This window comes from Entelurus aequoreus, linkage group LG10 (genome assembly GCF_033978785.1).
Source record: "Entelurus aequoreus isolate RoL-2023_Sb linkage group LG10, RoL_Eaeq_v1.1, whole genome shotgun sequence".
In the NCBI taxonomy this organism is placed as follows: Eukaryota; Metazoa; Chordata; class Actinopteri; order Syngnathiformes; family Syngnathidae; genus Entelurus; species Entelurus aequoreus.
Genome location: NC_084740.1, coordinates 62635407 through 62650806, shown reverse-complemented (window position 1 = coordinate 62650806; position 15400 = coordinate 62635407). Strand labels below are relative to the sequence as shown.

At 46.1% G+C, this 15400-nt stretch overlaps 1 protein-coding gene across 1 annotated transcript in view; it reads left to right on the top strand.

Moving 5' to 3' along the window:
* Positions 1 to 15400, top strand: part of LOC133658889 (neuronal cell adhesion molecule-like) — a 48169-nt gene that overhangs the window by 29073 nt on the left and 3696 nt on the right. Inside the window, exon 18 of the mRNA XM_062061391.1 lies at positions 4645 to 4821. Coding sequence (XP_061917375.1) covers positions 4645 to 4821 — 177 coding nt within the window. The remainder of the gene's footprint in view (positions 1 to 4644; positions 4822 to 15400) is intronic.

The window sequence follows — 15400 nt, the reverse complement described above, 5'->3', positions numbered from 1 at the left end:
ATTACAACTACCATAGTCAGACGTACTCTGCTTCAACTTACGGTATTATTATTATGGTGTGTGTATAAGGACACCAAAATGGCACCTATTAAAAAGACATATCTGGCGTTACTTACCTTCTGGTACCTGCTCATGTGTATTTGGGATCTGCATAACTCCTGAAAATTTGTGCGCGTCCGCCTTTGTAGTCCGTGCCAACAGCGTAGTTGATAAGCTTCTTCTTTTTCTCGATCTTCTTGTTATGTGACATTCATAATCCACTGTTGCCATTTCTAATATAAAGTAGTGTAAAGTTCTTACTTATATCTGTCAGTAAACTCACCATGAAAGCACTAAAACATACCGGTGTAGTGACTTTACATTATTCACCCAAGGAACTTTTGTTATTAGAGAGTTCCGGTCGGACGGTTTTTCACGGGACACATTTCGGGTGTTGTTGTTGCACTAGTGAGCCACGGATGAGGAGATGCTGCTCCGTTATTGATTGAAGTAAAGTCTGAACGTCATTAAAACAGTTAGCGCCATCTTTTGACACTTCTTCCACTCCCGTCCTTGCACGCTACACCGCTACAACAAAGATGACGCTGTCCAAGTGGAGGCACGTAAATAAGACGCATCCTGAAGAGACTGTCAGAAAGTGAGTTGAAGAAGATGTGTAAAACATCATCTATGCAACATTTTGAGCAAAGAACCAGCATCACATGTTATGTAGACCACAAGGAAGTGTTTTACATTTAGACAATAATCCTAATAATATGACTCCTTTAATGCGCCTTATAATCCGCTGCGCCTTATGTATGAAAATAGACGGGCGTGTGCACGGGCTGGAAGGTAAAGTTGCAATAAAAAAAAAGTGCATAACTTCAAAAAAGAAAGACTTAAGCACAAACGGGAGAAGACGGCCCTTAGATAGGACCGCTTTAGTTTGAGGGTCTGGTGCAGGATCCAAAGTATTTATTAGGAGGGGACATGCCCAGACGAGGGTCCTTTCACTCTGTTGTGGTACAAAATGTCACAACAAAACTTTGACCTCTGCCAGCCCAGTCGCTAGGTTGGCTTTTGACCTTCAAATGGAAAACTTCTTCCAGAGTGGGAAGTGGAATGAAGATGCTTTTTCAGGTGCGGACAAAATGTTGTCAACCTGCACTCACCTGCAGAGAGTTAGTCTTAGGCCATCTTCAACTCCTGGGAACTTGGGAGGTTTGGCATCAACAGTCCTCTCCTGGTGTCAGACACTAAGTGCACTCCTGGTGTCAACCACTAAGTGCACTCCTAGTGTCAGCCACTAAGTGCACTCCTGGTGTCAACCACTAAGTGCACTCCTAGTGTCAGCCACTAAGTGCACTCCTGGTGTCAGACACTAAGTGCACTCCTGGTGTCAGCCACTAAGTGCACTCCTGGTGTCAACCACTAAGTGCACTCCTAGTGTCAGCCACTAAGTGCACTCCTGGTGTCAACCACTAAGTGCACTCCTAGTGTCAGCCACTAAGTGCACTCCTGGTGTCAGACACTAAGAGCACTCCCGGTGTCAACCACTAAGTGCACTCCTAGTGTCAGCCACTAAGTGCACTCCTGGTGTCAACCACTAAGTGCACTCCTAGTGTCAGCCACTAAGTGCACTCCTGGTGTCAGACACTAAGTGCACTCCTGGTGTCAGCCACTAAGTGCACTCCTAGTGTCAACCACTAAGTGCACTCCTAGTGTCAGCCACTAAGTGCACTCCTGGTGTCAACCACTAAGTGCACTCCTAGTGTCAGCCACTAAGTGCACTCCTGGTGTCAGACACTAAGTGCACTCCTGGTGTCAACCACTAAGTGCACTCCTAGTGTCAGCCACTAAGTGCACTCCTGGTGTCAACCACTAAGTGCACTCCTAGTGTCAGCCACTAAGTGCACTCCTGGTGTCAGACACTAAGTGCACTCCTGGTGTCAGCCACTAAGTGCACTCCTGGTGTCAACCACTAAGTGCACTCCTAGTGTCAGCCACTAAGTGCACTCCTGGTGTCAACCACTAAGTGCACTCCTAGTGTCAGCCACTAAGTGCACTCCTGGTGTCAGACACTAAGTGCACTCCTGGTGTCAACCACTAAGTGCACTCCTAGTGTCAGCCACTAAGTGCACTCCTGGTGTCAGACACTAAGTGCACTCCTGGTGTCAGACACTAAGTGCACTCCTGGTGTCAGACACTAAGTGCACTCCTGGTGTCAGACACTAAGTGCACTCCTGGTGTCAACCACTAAGTGCACTCCTAGTGTCAGCCACTAAGTGCACTCCTGGTGTCAGACACTAAGTGCACTCCTGGTGTCAACCACTAAGTGCACTCCTAGTGTCAGCCACTAAGTGCACTCATGGTGTCAACCACTAAGTGCACTCCTAGTGTCAGCCACTAAGTGCACTCCTGGTGTCAGACACTAAGTGCACTCCTGGTGTCAGCCACTAAGTGCACTCCTGGTGTCAACCACTAAGTGCACTCCTAGTGTCAGCCACTAAGTGCACTCCTGGTGTCAACCCTTAAGTGCACTCCTAGTGTCAGCCACTAAGTGCACTCCTGGTGTCAGACACTAAGTGCACTCCTGGTGTCAACCACTAAGTGCACTCCTAGTGTCAGCCACTAAGTGCACTCCTGGTGTCAGACACTAAGTGCACTCCTGGTGTCAGACACTAAGTGCACTCCTGGTGTCAACCACTAAGTGCACTCCTGGTGTCAGACACTAAGTGCACTCCTAGTGTCAGCCACTAAGTGCACTCCTGGTGTCAGACACTAAGTGCACTCCTGGTGTCAACCACTAAGTGCACTCCTAGTGTCAGCCACTAAGTGCACTCCTAGTGTTAGCCACTAAGTGCACTCCTGGTGTCAGACACTAAGTGCTCTCCTGGTGTCAACCACTAAGTGCACTCCTAGTGTCAGCCACTAAGTGCACTCCTGGTGTCAACCACTAAGTGCACTCCTAGTGTCAGCCACTAAGTGCACTCCTGGTGTCAACCACTAAGTGCACTCCTAGTGTCAGCCACTAAGTGCACTCCTGGTGTCAGACACTAAGTGCACTCCTGGTGTCAGCCACTAAGTGCACTCCTGGTGTCAACCACTAAGTGCACTCCTGGTGTCAACCACTAAGTGCACTCCTAGTGTCAGCCACTAAGTGCACTCCTGGTGTCAGACACTAAGTGCACTCCTGGTGTCAACCACTAAGTGCACTCCTAGTGTCAGCCACTAAGTGCACTCCTGGTGTCAACCACTAAGTGCACTCATAGTGTCAGCCACTAAGTGCACTCCTGGTGTCAGACACTAAGTGCACTCCTGGTGTCAGCCACTAAGTGCACTCCTGGTGTCAACCACTAAGTGCACTCCTAGTGTCAGCCACTAAGTGCACTCCTGGTGTCAACCACTAAGTGCACTCCTAGTGTCAGCCACTAAGTGCACTCCTGGTGTCAGACACTAAGTGCACTCCTGGTGTCAGCCACTAAGTGCACTCCTGGTGTCAACCACTAAGTGCACTCCTAGTGTCAGCCACTAAGTGCACTCCTGGTGTCAACCACTAAGTGCACTCCTAGTGTCAGCCACTAAGTGCACTCCTGGTGTCAGCCACTAAGTGCACTCCTGGTGTCAGACACTAAGTGCACTCCTGGTGTCAGACACTAAGTGCACTCCTGGTGTCAATCACTAAGTGCACTCCTGGTGTCAGACACTAAGTGCACTCCTGGTGTCAACCACTAAGTGCACTCCTGGTGTCAGACACTAAGTGCACTCCTGGTGTCAGACACTAAGTGCACTCCTGGTGTCAGACACTAAGTGCACTCCTGGTGTCAATCACTAAGTGCACTCCTGGTGTCAGACACTAAGTGCACTCCTAGTGTCAGCCACTAAGTGCACTCCTGGTGTCAGACACTAAGTGCACTCCTGGTGTCAACCACTAAGTGCACTCCTAGTGTCAGCCACTAAGTGCACTCCTAGTGTCAGCCACTAAGTGCACTCCTGGTGTCAGACACTAAGTGCACTCCTGGTGTCAGCCACTAAGTGCACTCCTGGTGTCAACCACTAAGTGCACTCCTAGTGTCAGCCACTAAGTGCACTCCTGGTGTCAACCACTAAGTGCACTCCTAGTGTCAGCCACTAAGTGCACTCCTGGTGTCAGACACTAAGTGCACTCCTGGTGTCAACCACTAAGTGCACTCCTAGTGTCAGCCACTAAGTGCACTCCTGGTGTCAACCACTAAGTGCACTCCTAGTGTCAGCCACTAAGTGCACTCCTGGTGTCAGACACTAAGCGCACTCCTGGTGTCAGCCACTAAGTGCACTCCTGGTGTCAACCACTAAGTGCACTCCTAGTGTCAGCCACTAAGTGCACTCCTGGTGTCAACCACTAAGTGCACTCCTAGTGTCAGCCACTAAGTGCACTCCTGGTGTCAGCCACTGAGTGCACTCCTGGTGAAAGTTAGAGAGGATAAATAAACTCCAAAGTACACCAATTAACAAATCCACTTTTTGTCATTCCTGTACTTCAACCCTTCCTTTTATTTCTAAATTCCCCATCATTCATTCACTTCCTCCTCCTCAACTTACACCCCACTTCCTCTCAACGTGCACCCCATCATCCATCATCCATCATCCACCATCCATCCACCATCCATCCTGTCACTGGTGTAGTCAATAGCTCCAATGAGTGGGGCCCCGAGGAGGAGCTGGCCCTGGCCGCCAATGAGAGCTCGGTCACTTTGCTGGACCTCAAGTTCAGCACGCGCTACAAGTTTTATTTGAATGCCAAAACGCACAAGGGGGCGGGGCCAGCCGTTACCATGGAAGCGGTCACCATCACGGATGAAGGTAAGAAACAAAAGCCCAGTTTGATCATGTTTGTCTCTTTCCACTCAGCTACTAAAGACAATCTAGTAGGCTTTTCTCAGCTGGAGATTCAAAATGATATTTTTATATTTCTTCTTTCATTTTCATCAAGCGTAAAAAGCAACTCTTTAGTGCACAACAAAAGTCGGCCGACGTCTTTATTTTTTGAAGTCGTGACAATTTTTCGAATCATAAATTGACTGTTCTACAAGTTTGGATGACGTTTTATAGCACATACAGTAAGTACTTACAGTTAGTACATACAGTTAGTACTTACAGTATGTCAGGTTCAAACACTGATGACATCTATTAAACAAGACAAGAAGCAAAGAATCAAACAGAGGCAGAATTCAATTTTGCTCAATAGAGGAGAAACGTGTCAACCTGTAACCTCTTCCAGTGTCACCCACACTCTGACGAAAAAGGTTTACGTCACCTCCTTTATTTGGACGCTCCATGTTTACACAACAACATCTGCTTCCAAAGGAATGGGGAGTATGTAAACAATCATTGTTTTCGGTCAAATTAACACAAAAGAAAAAGATGCTTTGGGCTTGGGCTGGTCCTGGATTCAGCTTGAGCAGGTCTTGGATGACAATAGATAACCCCCATCCTGTCTCCTCCCATTGTACACAATGGAATTTTCCAAGCCTTTGCTTGGTGCAACAAAGACAGCTCTCATCAGTCATTGGGAACTCAGAGAACGGAAAGTTTTTTGATAATTTACATACAATTGTTCTGACAACATACATTTAGTACATATAGTTAGTACATTATCTTACAAAGAATTGGAGGTATCGTACATTGTAGTTGTCTACAACCATGCATTTCTTTGTCATGAATGAAAGTAATGATGTTTTCCCTGCTGCATTCACTACTTATTGTTTAGTGTGTTCTTGGGAAATGTTTTGGTATGTTTTCAATTATTTTTTCCATGCATTTATTTGATTCAATGAGTGTTAATTAAACATTGATTGCTGAAGACATTATTTAGCCAACGACTGAGCTTGGAGGAAAGTGCTGAGCCTTTTTTTGACAGTTTTAAACACCCTCAAGTGTAACTTGTACATGAATATAAGTAGGAACTACATTTAATAACTTAAAGGGGAACTACCCTTTTTTTGGAATGTTGCCTATCGTTCACAATCATTATGAGAGACAAGAAGACACAAGTTATTTTCTTTCTAATTTGTAATAATCAGCTCGTTCTTGGTGGCTAGTGTGGAGGATGCATATATATTTAAGAGTTCTTTCTTTTTACATAGCCATGTTTAGAGTAGCTAGTACGTTTCCTTTGTATATTCTACCAGTCTCTCTTTGTCTTCAGATTGTCTGTTTAGTGTCTTAAACCATCAGGAATGTGAAACCAAACCCCCAAATTTTCCTTATCATTGTTGCGAGGGAGAGAGAGAGAGGGGGGTGGGGGTGTTTTCTTTGCGTGCAAGAAGTTGGCTTTTCCGTTTGAATGTCAGATCAACTAGAGTAGCCGATATGAATGTATTCGTTAAACTGACCTCCTAAAGCTTTAGTAAAACTTGAAAATATTCCAATTCTGTCTTGATGGTCCTTCTTACTCAGCATATATGTCATCGAAAGAATTTGGGATTGACCAGTAATTTAGATTCCCTGGGAGGAAGAGCTGGTCGACACAACACTAGCAAGGCAGCTAATTTTAGCAAACAATGCTACCTCTAAATCACTTTAAAAATGCATTCAAAAGCTGTCAACAATACTTCATTTATGTTGTGTAACATGTATAATAACAAACTGTACAACATTGTTATTGTAAGAGTGAACACTGAGGAGCTACTTTTCTAGCGTACTAACACATCTGCGTGCTACTGTATTAGCTGTAAAATAGCTTCTACGTCAGCAACTGAATGGTGTTTGAGTTTGTTACACACAACACTGTGATAGAACACCAATCTGTACTGAGTGAAAAACAATCATATTACAGTATGTGTAAAGTATTATTTCATGTTTTGTATGTTCACAGCTAGCCAGACAGTGTAGTTGTACTAACACACATGACGTGCTGCGTGTACCGTGGTCAATATTAAAGTGACTCACTCCATGTCGGTTTGGTCAAACTGGGCAGGGACGGTTTTTTCCAGTTGATTTTGGGTAAGCACTTCATTTATGTCTGCATAGCTTGGCTGCAAGTTCCATATTTGCAGCAAGCAGCAGGTCATCATCCTCTGTATATTCAGCTTCAGAAAGATAAGGTTGTGAATCTTCATTCGTCCAAAAATAGTCTTCTTCATCGTCTGTTACCAAGTCTGCCATGATTAGAAAACACTTGTTTGATTCCGGGAGTAGGAACACATTTGTTGTAGGAAGTCGGAAGTTTGCTGCTATGGAAACGGAAATAAATGCGCTGAGGAAATAAGTTTTGGTATTGCTTAAAATGACCAAAATACAGTAAATATTGTACATATTGCATATTGTTATGAAGGTGTCTGTTACTACATTATATATATACTTGCAGTGTGTATATTGTACATATTACATATTGTTATGAAGGTGTCCGTTTCTACATTATATATATACTTGCAGTGTGTATATAAAACGTTGGAGGGTTTTTAATTTTTTTTTAGAGACTTTGAAGACTACAACAGTGACTCACATTAGCGAGCATTTAAAAAAAATAATTTCTAGAATCCTAAAAAAAAAGATATGTATGTTTTTGATTGTAAACGATAAGCAAAATTCCCAACAAAATAAAAGTAGAAATCGATGCCACAAACTTAATGGTCGAGGCAGTCGAACCATCTTCATAGAAATATTTGGTTGTCATGTTGTAAATGTTTCTCTTTTATCTTAATGACAATTATTTATACACATGATTATTTATACACATGATTATTTATACACATGATTATTAATACACATGATTATTTATACACATGATTATTAATACACATGATTATTTATACACATGATTATTTATACACATGATTATGAATACACATGATTATTTATACACATGATTATTAATACACATGATTATTTATACACATGATTATTTATACACATGGTTATTAATACACATGATTATTAATACACATGATTATTAATACACATGATTATTAATACACATGATTATTTATACACATGATTATTAGATGGAGAAAAAAAGAAAAGGATCCAACTTCCCACGTCTGTAGCTGGCTGACGGGAAGATGGCAGAGCTGCAGGGTTTATTTTAGGATGTGTAGCGAAGCCTGCTTAAAAAAAAGCCTCTTCTCTCAAAAAATGGAGTGAGATATTTTCCTCACATCATTGCGAGGACACATGTTAGCGTAACGTAGGGGTGTAACGGTACACAAAAATTTCAGTTCGGTACGTACCTCGGTTTAGAGGTCACGGTTCGGTTCATTTTCGGTACAGTAAGAAAACAACAAAATATACATTTTTTGGTTATTTATTTACCAAATTTGTAAACAATGGCTTTATCCTTTTAACATTGGGAACACTATAATAATTCTGCCCACGTTAATCAACATTAAACTGCCTCAAGTTGTTGCTCAGATTAAATAAAATGACAAAACTTTTCTTCTACATATAAAAATTGCAACATTAAACAGTTTCAAGTCAACTCATCATGCTTAATTTATTACAGCATTTGGGAAGCCTGTAGTTGATTTATTATGTAAATGTTATATTATTATCAACATGTGATAGCAGGGACCCTGCCATTCAAAACTAGGCTGCTGCATTACTAATGATTCATGTAACTATAGCTGAAAAAATAGTACAATAGCAATAGGAGAGACTATTCATCCCTGAACACCATGGAGTTCATGTAGGCTTAATGATGCACTTACATTATTATATCAACTATCAGAGACAGAAACTCTTCATTTAACATAATGTCCTTTTTTGCTGCTTCAACACAGCTCAATCAACACAGAAAAAGGTCAAGTGAAATAACAGACAGACAGGGCTTTGCTGTCCGTAACACACACACACACACACACACACACACACACCGCAAAATGAGCTAACGTTACGCTAAAAGCAAATTAGCCTTCACCTCAAGCCAGGACTGCGAGCGAGCTGAGCTGCCTTTTATATTTCTAGAAGGTCAACGGGCTCATAGTGATGTTACTAGTAGTTGACTGGGAGTTGTTTATTATCATTTGGGGAGAGTCCGCTGCCTGATGCTTACCTGCTAAACGCTAAGCACTGACTACATGCGCTCTGAATACGCACTGGTGATTGGCTGTTACCGCTCTGTGTGTAACCAATCAGATGGTTGTGTGGGTGTGACAATGCTGGGTGCTGTGTAGAGGACTGACAGAGACACTCAGAAGGAAGTGAAACGTGTGGAAACTCGTTCGATACACCTCCGAACCGAACCGAACCCCCGTACCGAAATACTTCAATACAAATACATGTACCGTTACACCCATAGCGTAATGACACTTTTGAAGAAGAGCATGATGATGATGTATTTGATCCATGTTTGGTTGGACTGTGTCATCTCACCATGACTCCGCCCCCTCGCTGTCCTTTTATGTCTCCCCACCTCATCCAAGCGCTCGTGACTCATGGTGACGACCACGTGGGCACGGGACTCAGTGGTAGCTATAGCGAGGCATGGTTCACATCCAACTAGACCCTGGCATGACAAGGCTTTGTTTACCCCCCTCCCTTCACATTGCAAAACCCCCCTCCCTCCAGGGTGCTGCTAGCACCTTAGCGCTTCTCCTCCAGTTGCATGCAAACAGGAGACAGGACCTCTCCATTTGACCTTTGACCCACATGACGGTTGTCTTCTCTCTCTGTGTCGTTCAGCCCCGCCGGCGAGTCCCTTCGGAAGCCTAAATTCCTCCCTGGGCGAGGACGGGCCCCTGATCAGTTGGGAGTACTGGGGCCTGGAGAAAAGCATTTATTTAGAGTACATAGTGGACGACAGTAAGCAAGGTCACTATTATTCCTCATTAGCTCATTCAAATAGTGCTCACATTAAACGACAGCAGCAGTATTAAAAAAAAAGGCTGCATGTTTATTATGGCTATTTCATTCAGATTGATGTTTGTTAGCAGGCTAGTTGTTGTATGGACTCTCTCACACCTGCTGTGTGTCCACCACCATATGTAAAGTTCACATGTTCATGCCACAACATTAGGTACGCCTGCACAATCTAATCCCATCCAGTGCGAGAGCTGCATCAAAAAAAAAAAAAAAACCTGCTCTTGCAAGAATAAAACGTGAATCTGATTTACTTTATTCATCATGCTCAGAGCAGTTTTTGATCAGAAAATGTTGTATTGTTGTTCTGTTCTTGGCTGTTCCAGTCTTTCAAATAGAGAGATAGCAAATAACTTTCATAGAGTCCTGAAAGTAGTGGTTTATAAAAAGGTCATAAAGTCAGGAAAATAACAAAAATGTGTGGAAGGAAATGGCTCGTAGCCACGTGGGCCCACCACCCGCGGTCGCAATCAGTGGGGTCGGGTGCGCTGCCAAGTGGATGGCAGTGAAAGTGGAGGCTCCAGACGGACCAATTCGGGGCAGCAGAGGCTGACTTTCGGGACGTGGAACGTGTCTACGCTGGTGGGGAAGGAGCCTGAGCTGGTGCGAGAGGTGGAGCGCTACCGGTTGGATCTGGTGGGACTTACCTCTACGCATAGCAAGGGCTCTGAAACCACACTCCTGGACAAGGGATGGACCTTGTTCACTTCTGGAGTTGCTCAGGGTGTGAGGACACAGGCGGGTGTGGGGATACTCACGAGTCCCCGGCTGAGTGCCTGTATGTTGGAGTTCACCCCGGTGGACAAGAGGGTCGCCTCCCTTCGCCTTAGGGTTGGAGGGGGGAAAACTCTGACTGTTGTTTGTGCGTACGCACCAAACAAGAGTTCAGAGTATTTGGCCTTCTTGGATACCTTGCATGGGGTCCTGTATGGGGCGCCGGCAGGGGATTCCATAGTGTTGCTGGGGGACTTCAACGCGCACGTGGGCAATGACAGTGATACTTGGACTGGCGTGATTGGGAGGAACGGTCTCTCTGATCTGAACCTGAGTGGTGAATTGTTATTGGACTTCTGTGCTAGTCACGGACTTGCGATAACAAACACCATGTTCAAGCATAAGGATGCTCATAGGTTTACCTGGTACCAGAGCACCCTAGGCCAAAGATCAATGATCGATTTTGTAATCGTATCAGCTGATCTGAGGCCGTATGTTTTGGACACTTGGGTGAAGAGAGGGGCTGAACTGTCAACTGATCACCATCTGGTGGTGAGTTGGGTCAGATGGCGGGGGAAACCTCTGGACAGAGCTGGCAAACCCAAGCGTGTAGTGCGGGTGAACTGGGAACGTTTGGAGGAGTCCTCTGTCCGGAAGGACTTCAACTCCCACCTCCCGGGGGACTCCGGAGGCAGTTGCAAGGTACCGACAGGCCCGAAGGGCAGCGGCCGTGGCTGTGGACGAGGCTAAGCAGAGGGTGTGAGAGCAGTTCGGGGAATTCATGGAGAAGGACTATCGGGCGGCACCAAAGCTGTTCTGGAAGACCATACGGCACCTCAGGAGGGGGAAGCAGGGAACCATCCAAGCTGTGTATGGCAAGGATGGGACTTTGCTGACTTCAAGTGAGGAAGCCGTAGGGCGTCGGAAAGAGCACTTTGAGGAACTCCTGAACCCAATTACATCAGACACACCCTCCCTGATAGGAGCAGGGCCTGAGGATGATGGGGGCTCGGCGTCGATCTCTTGGAGTGAAGTCACTGAGGTAGTTAGACAACTCCACGGTGGCAAATCTCCGGGGATTGACGAGATCCGTCCAGAAATGCTGAAGGCTCTGGGTGTTGAGGGGATGTCTTGGTTGATACGCCTTTTCAACATTGCGTGGAAGTCTGGGACAGTGCCGAGGGAGTGGCAGACTGGGGTGGTCGTTCCCCTTTTCAAAAAGGGTGACCAGAGGGTGTGTGCTAATTACAGGGGTATCACACTACTCAGCCTCCCTGGGAAAGTTCACGCCAAGGTACTGGAAAGGAGGGTCCGGCCGATAGTCGAACCTCAGATTCAAGAGGAGCAATGTGGATTCCGTCCTGGTCGTGGAACAACTGACCAGCTCTTTACTCTTGCGGGAATCCTGGAGAAGGCTTGGGAGTATGCCTATCCAGTCTACATGTGCTTTGTGGATTTGGAGAAGGCGTATGACCGTGTTTCCCCCGGGAGATCTTGTGGGAGGTGCTGAGGGAGTACGGAGTGAGGGGAACCCTGCTGAGGGCCATCCAATCTCTGTACAACCAAAGCGAGAGTTGTGTCCGGGTGCTTGGATGTAAGTCGGATCCGTTTCCAGTGGGGGTTGGTCTCCGCCAGGGCTCCGCTCTGTCACCTATCCTGTTTGTGATTTTCATGGACAGGATTACTAGGCGGAGTCGTGGCCATCGCGGAGAGGGTATACATCTTGGGGGGGCTAAAGGTTGCGTCACTGCTCTTTGCAGATGTTGTGGTCCTGATGGCACCTTCGGTTCGTGACCTTCAGCTCTCACTGGATCGGTTCGCAGCCGAGTATTCAGCGGCTGGAATGAGGATCGGCATCTCCAAATCTGAGGCCATGGTTCTCAGCAGGAAACCGATGGATTGTACAGTCCAGGTAGGGGACGAGACTCTGTCCCAGGTGGAGGAGTTTAAGTATCTTGGGGTCTTGTTCACGAGTGAGGGAAAGATGGAGAAGGAAATCAGCCGGAGAATCGGAGCAGCTGGGGCAGTATTGCAGTCTCTCTGCCGCACTGTTGTGACGAAACGAGAGCTGAGCCAGAAGGCAAAACTCTCGGTCTACCGAGCTATCTGCATTCCTACTCTCACCTATGGTCATGAAGTGTGGGTCATGACCGAAAGAATAAGATCACGGATACAAGCGGCCGAAATGAGTTTCCTCAGAAGGGTGGCTGGCATCTCCCTTAGAGATAGGGTGAGAAGCTCAGTCACCCGAGAGAGACTCGGAGTAGAGCCGCTGCTCCTTCGCTTGGAAAGGAGCTAGCTTAGGTGGTTCGGGCATCTCATGCGGATGCCTCACGAGCGTCTCCCTAGGGAGGTCCTCGTTGCACGTCCCACTGGGAGGAGGCCCCGCGGCAGGCCAAGGACCAGATGGGGGGATTACATCTCCTCTCTGGCCTGGGAACGCTTCGGGAATTCCCCAGGAGGAAGTCGCTAATGTTGCTCTGGAGAGGGAAGTCTGGGGGTCTTTGCTGGAGCTGTTGTCCCCGCGACCCGATTCCGGATAAGCGGTTGAAGATGGATGGAATGGAGGAAATGGCTCTTAAAAATATCACTTTCATCATTTTGTGGAATACAATTGGACCGCTTGTGTCTGCAGAGATCACTTTGCAAAATGTTTGTTTGAACATTTGATTTGTTTGACAAACTTTCTGTGATGCAATCCAATTTATTCTCTACTACATTAGTAGTGTTTGAGAGCAGAACTAAACGTAAAGAAAGGACAACTAGTTAGTGTTCTTTTGTGGTTGCTATGCCTAAATATAACTAGAAGACCTGCTGGTGCAAATAAACTAACTCATGTTAAGTTCTGGTAATAAATGTTGTGATTGTTGGTCCAATCCACCCTATTTTTGTTGTCCTGTCTGGCTAGCTGTCCTGGCGGACTGGGTCAATCTCACAGGAAGCATTGTTGATATTGTATTGTATTGTGCAGGTATACATAATAGAGTGGCTGTGTGGTCCTAGCAGCTCATCAGTAAAGGTGTACCTAATAGAGTGGCTGTGTGGTCCTAGCAGCTCATCGTTAAAGGTGTACCTAATAGAGTGGCTGTGTGGTCCTAGCAGCTCATCGTTAAAGGTGTACCTAATAGAGTGGCTGCGTGGTCCTAGCAGCTCATCGTTAAAGGTGTACCTAATAGAGTGGCTGTGTGGTCCTAGCAGCTCATCGTTAAAGGTGTTCCTAATAGAGTGGCTGTGTGGTCCTATCAGCTCATCGTTAAAGGTGTACCTAATAGAGTGTCTGTGTGGTCCTATCAGCTCATCAGTAAAGGTGTACCTAATAGAGTGGCTGTGTGGTCCTATCAGCTCATCGCTAAAGGTGTACCTAATAGAGTGGCTGTGTGGTCCTATCAGCTCATCATTAAAGGTGTACCTAATGGAGTGGCTGTGTGGTCCTAGCAGCTCATCGCTAAAGGTGTACCTAATAGAGTGGCTGTGTGGTCCTATCAGCTCATCAGTAAAGGTGTACCTAGTAGAGTGGCTGTGTGGTCCTATCAGCTCATCAGTAAAGGTGTACCTAATAGAGTGGCTGTGTGGTCCTAGCAGCTCATCGTTAAAGGTGTACCTAATAGAGTGGCTTTGTGGTCCTAGCAGCTCATCGTTAAAGGTGTACCTAATAGAGTGGCTGTGTGGTCCTATCAGCTCATCGCAAAAGGTGTACCTAATAGAGTGGCTGTGTGGTCCTATCAGCTCATCATTAAAGGTGTACCTAATAGAGTGGCTGTGTGGTCCTATCAGCTCATCATTAAAGGTGTACCTAATAGAGTGGCTGTGTGGTCCTATCAGCTCATCGTTAAAGGTGTACCTAATAGAGTGGCTGTGTGGTCCTATCAGCTCATCAGTAAAGGTGTACCTAATAGAGTGGCTGTGTGGTCCTATCAGCTCATCAGTAAAGGTGTACCTAATAGAGTGGCTGTGTGGTCCTATCAGCTCATCAGTAAAGGTGTACCTAATAGAGTGGCTGTGTGGTCCTATCAGCTCATTAGTAAAGGTGTACCTAATAGAGTGGCTGTGGTCCTATCATTCAAGGCTCCATCATGTCATCACCTTCCCACCAACGCTGTTGTGTGTGGTGCGTCCCTTCCTCCCCGCAGGTGTAGGCGGAGACGGAGTGTGGCGGCAAGAGCTAGTGAACGGCTCTCGGAACTTTGTGCTCAGGGGCCTCAAAGAGGGCCTCTCCTATAGGGTGCGCTTGGTGGCCAAGGGCCACGCCGACCAAGAGCTCCACCGCTCCCAGGAGCTCACGGTGACGGTGCCAGGTGAGGGTCGCTCTCCTGGGCCCGCTTCAGCCTTGCACGTTGGGCTAGGCTGCGTTCACACTTGTGCTTCTTTATTCTGGTTCCAAAACTAATTGCAGATCTGCTAAGATCCCCGATAAAAAGCGCTAAATAAAGGTGTATACTAAAAAACATGTGGTGGACTAAGACTGCGTGCGGAATTGCAAACACGTGCAAAAGTGCTGCAAACAATCTATTGAAGTGTGTACAGCGCCGGGTGTTGCCATGGAGACACTCATTTACTGCCATGCTATGTTGTGGAACATGCAGCACACAACTCTAACCCCACCCGCCTGTCCTGGGCCACATAGAAACTCCTCCACACCGTCCACTTTTTAGCAGACAATTCACTTTTTAGCAGACACTGAACGTCATGTGTGCTGCAAGGAGCCAATGTTGTTCCCAGCATAGAGGAGATGACATCACTACGTGGAAGATCTCTGACACTTTTATTTCTCACAGTCCAAATATTTGGAGCCATTTGTGCGTAACTGTGCTAGTTTGCACGGACCTTCCAAAGCTTCTCACTATAGATGCAAAATTAGCGGCAGCAAAAG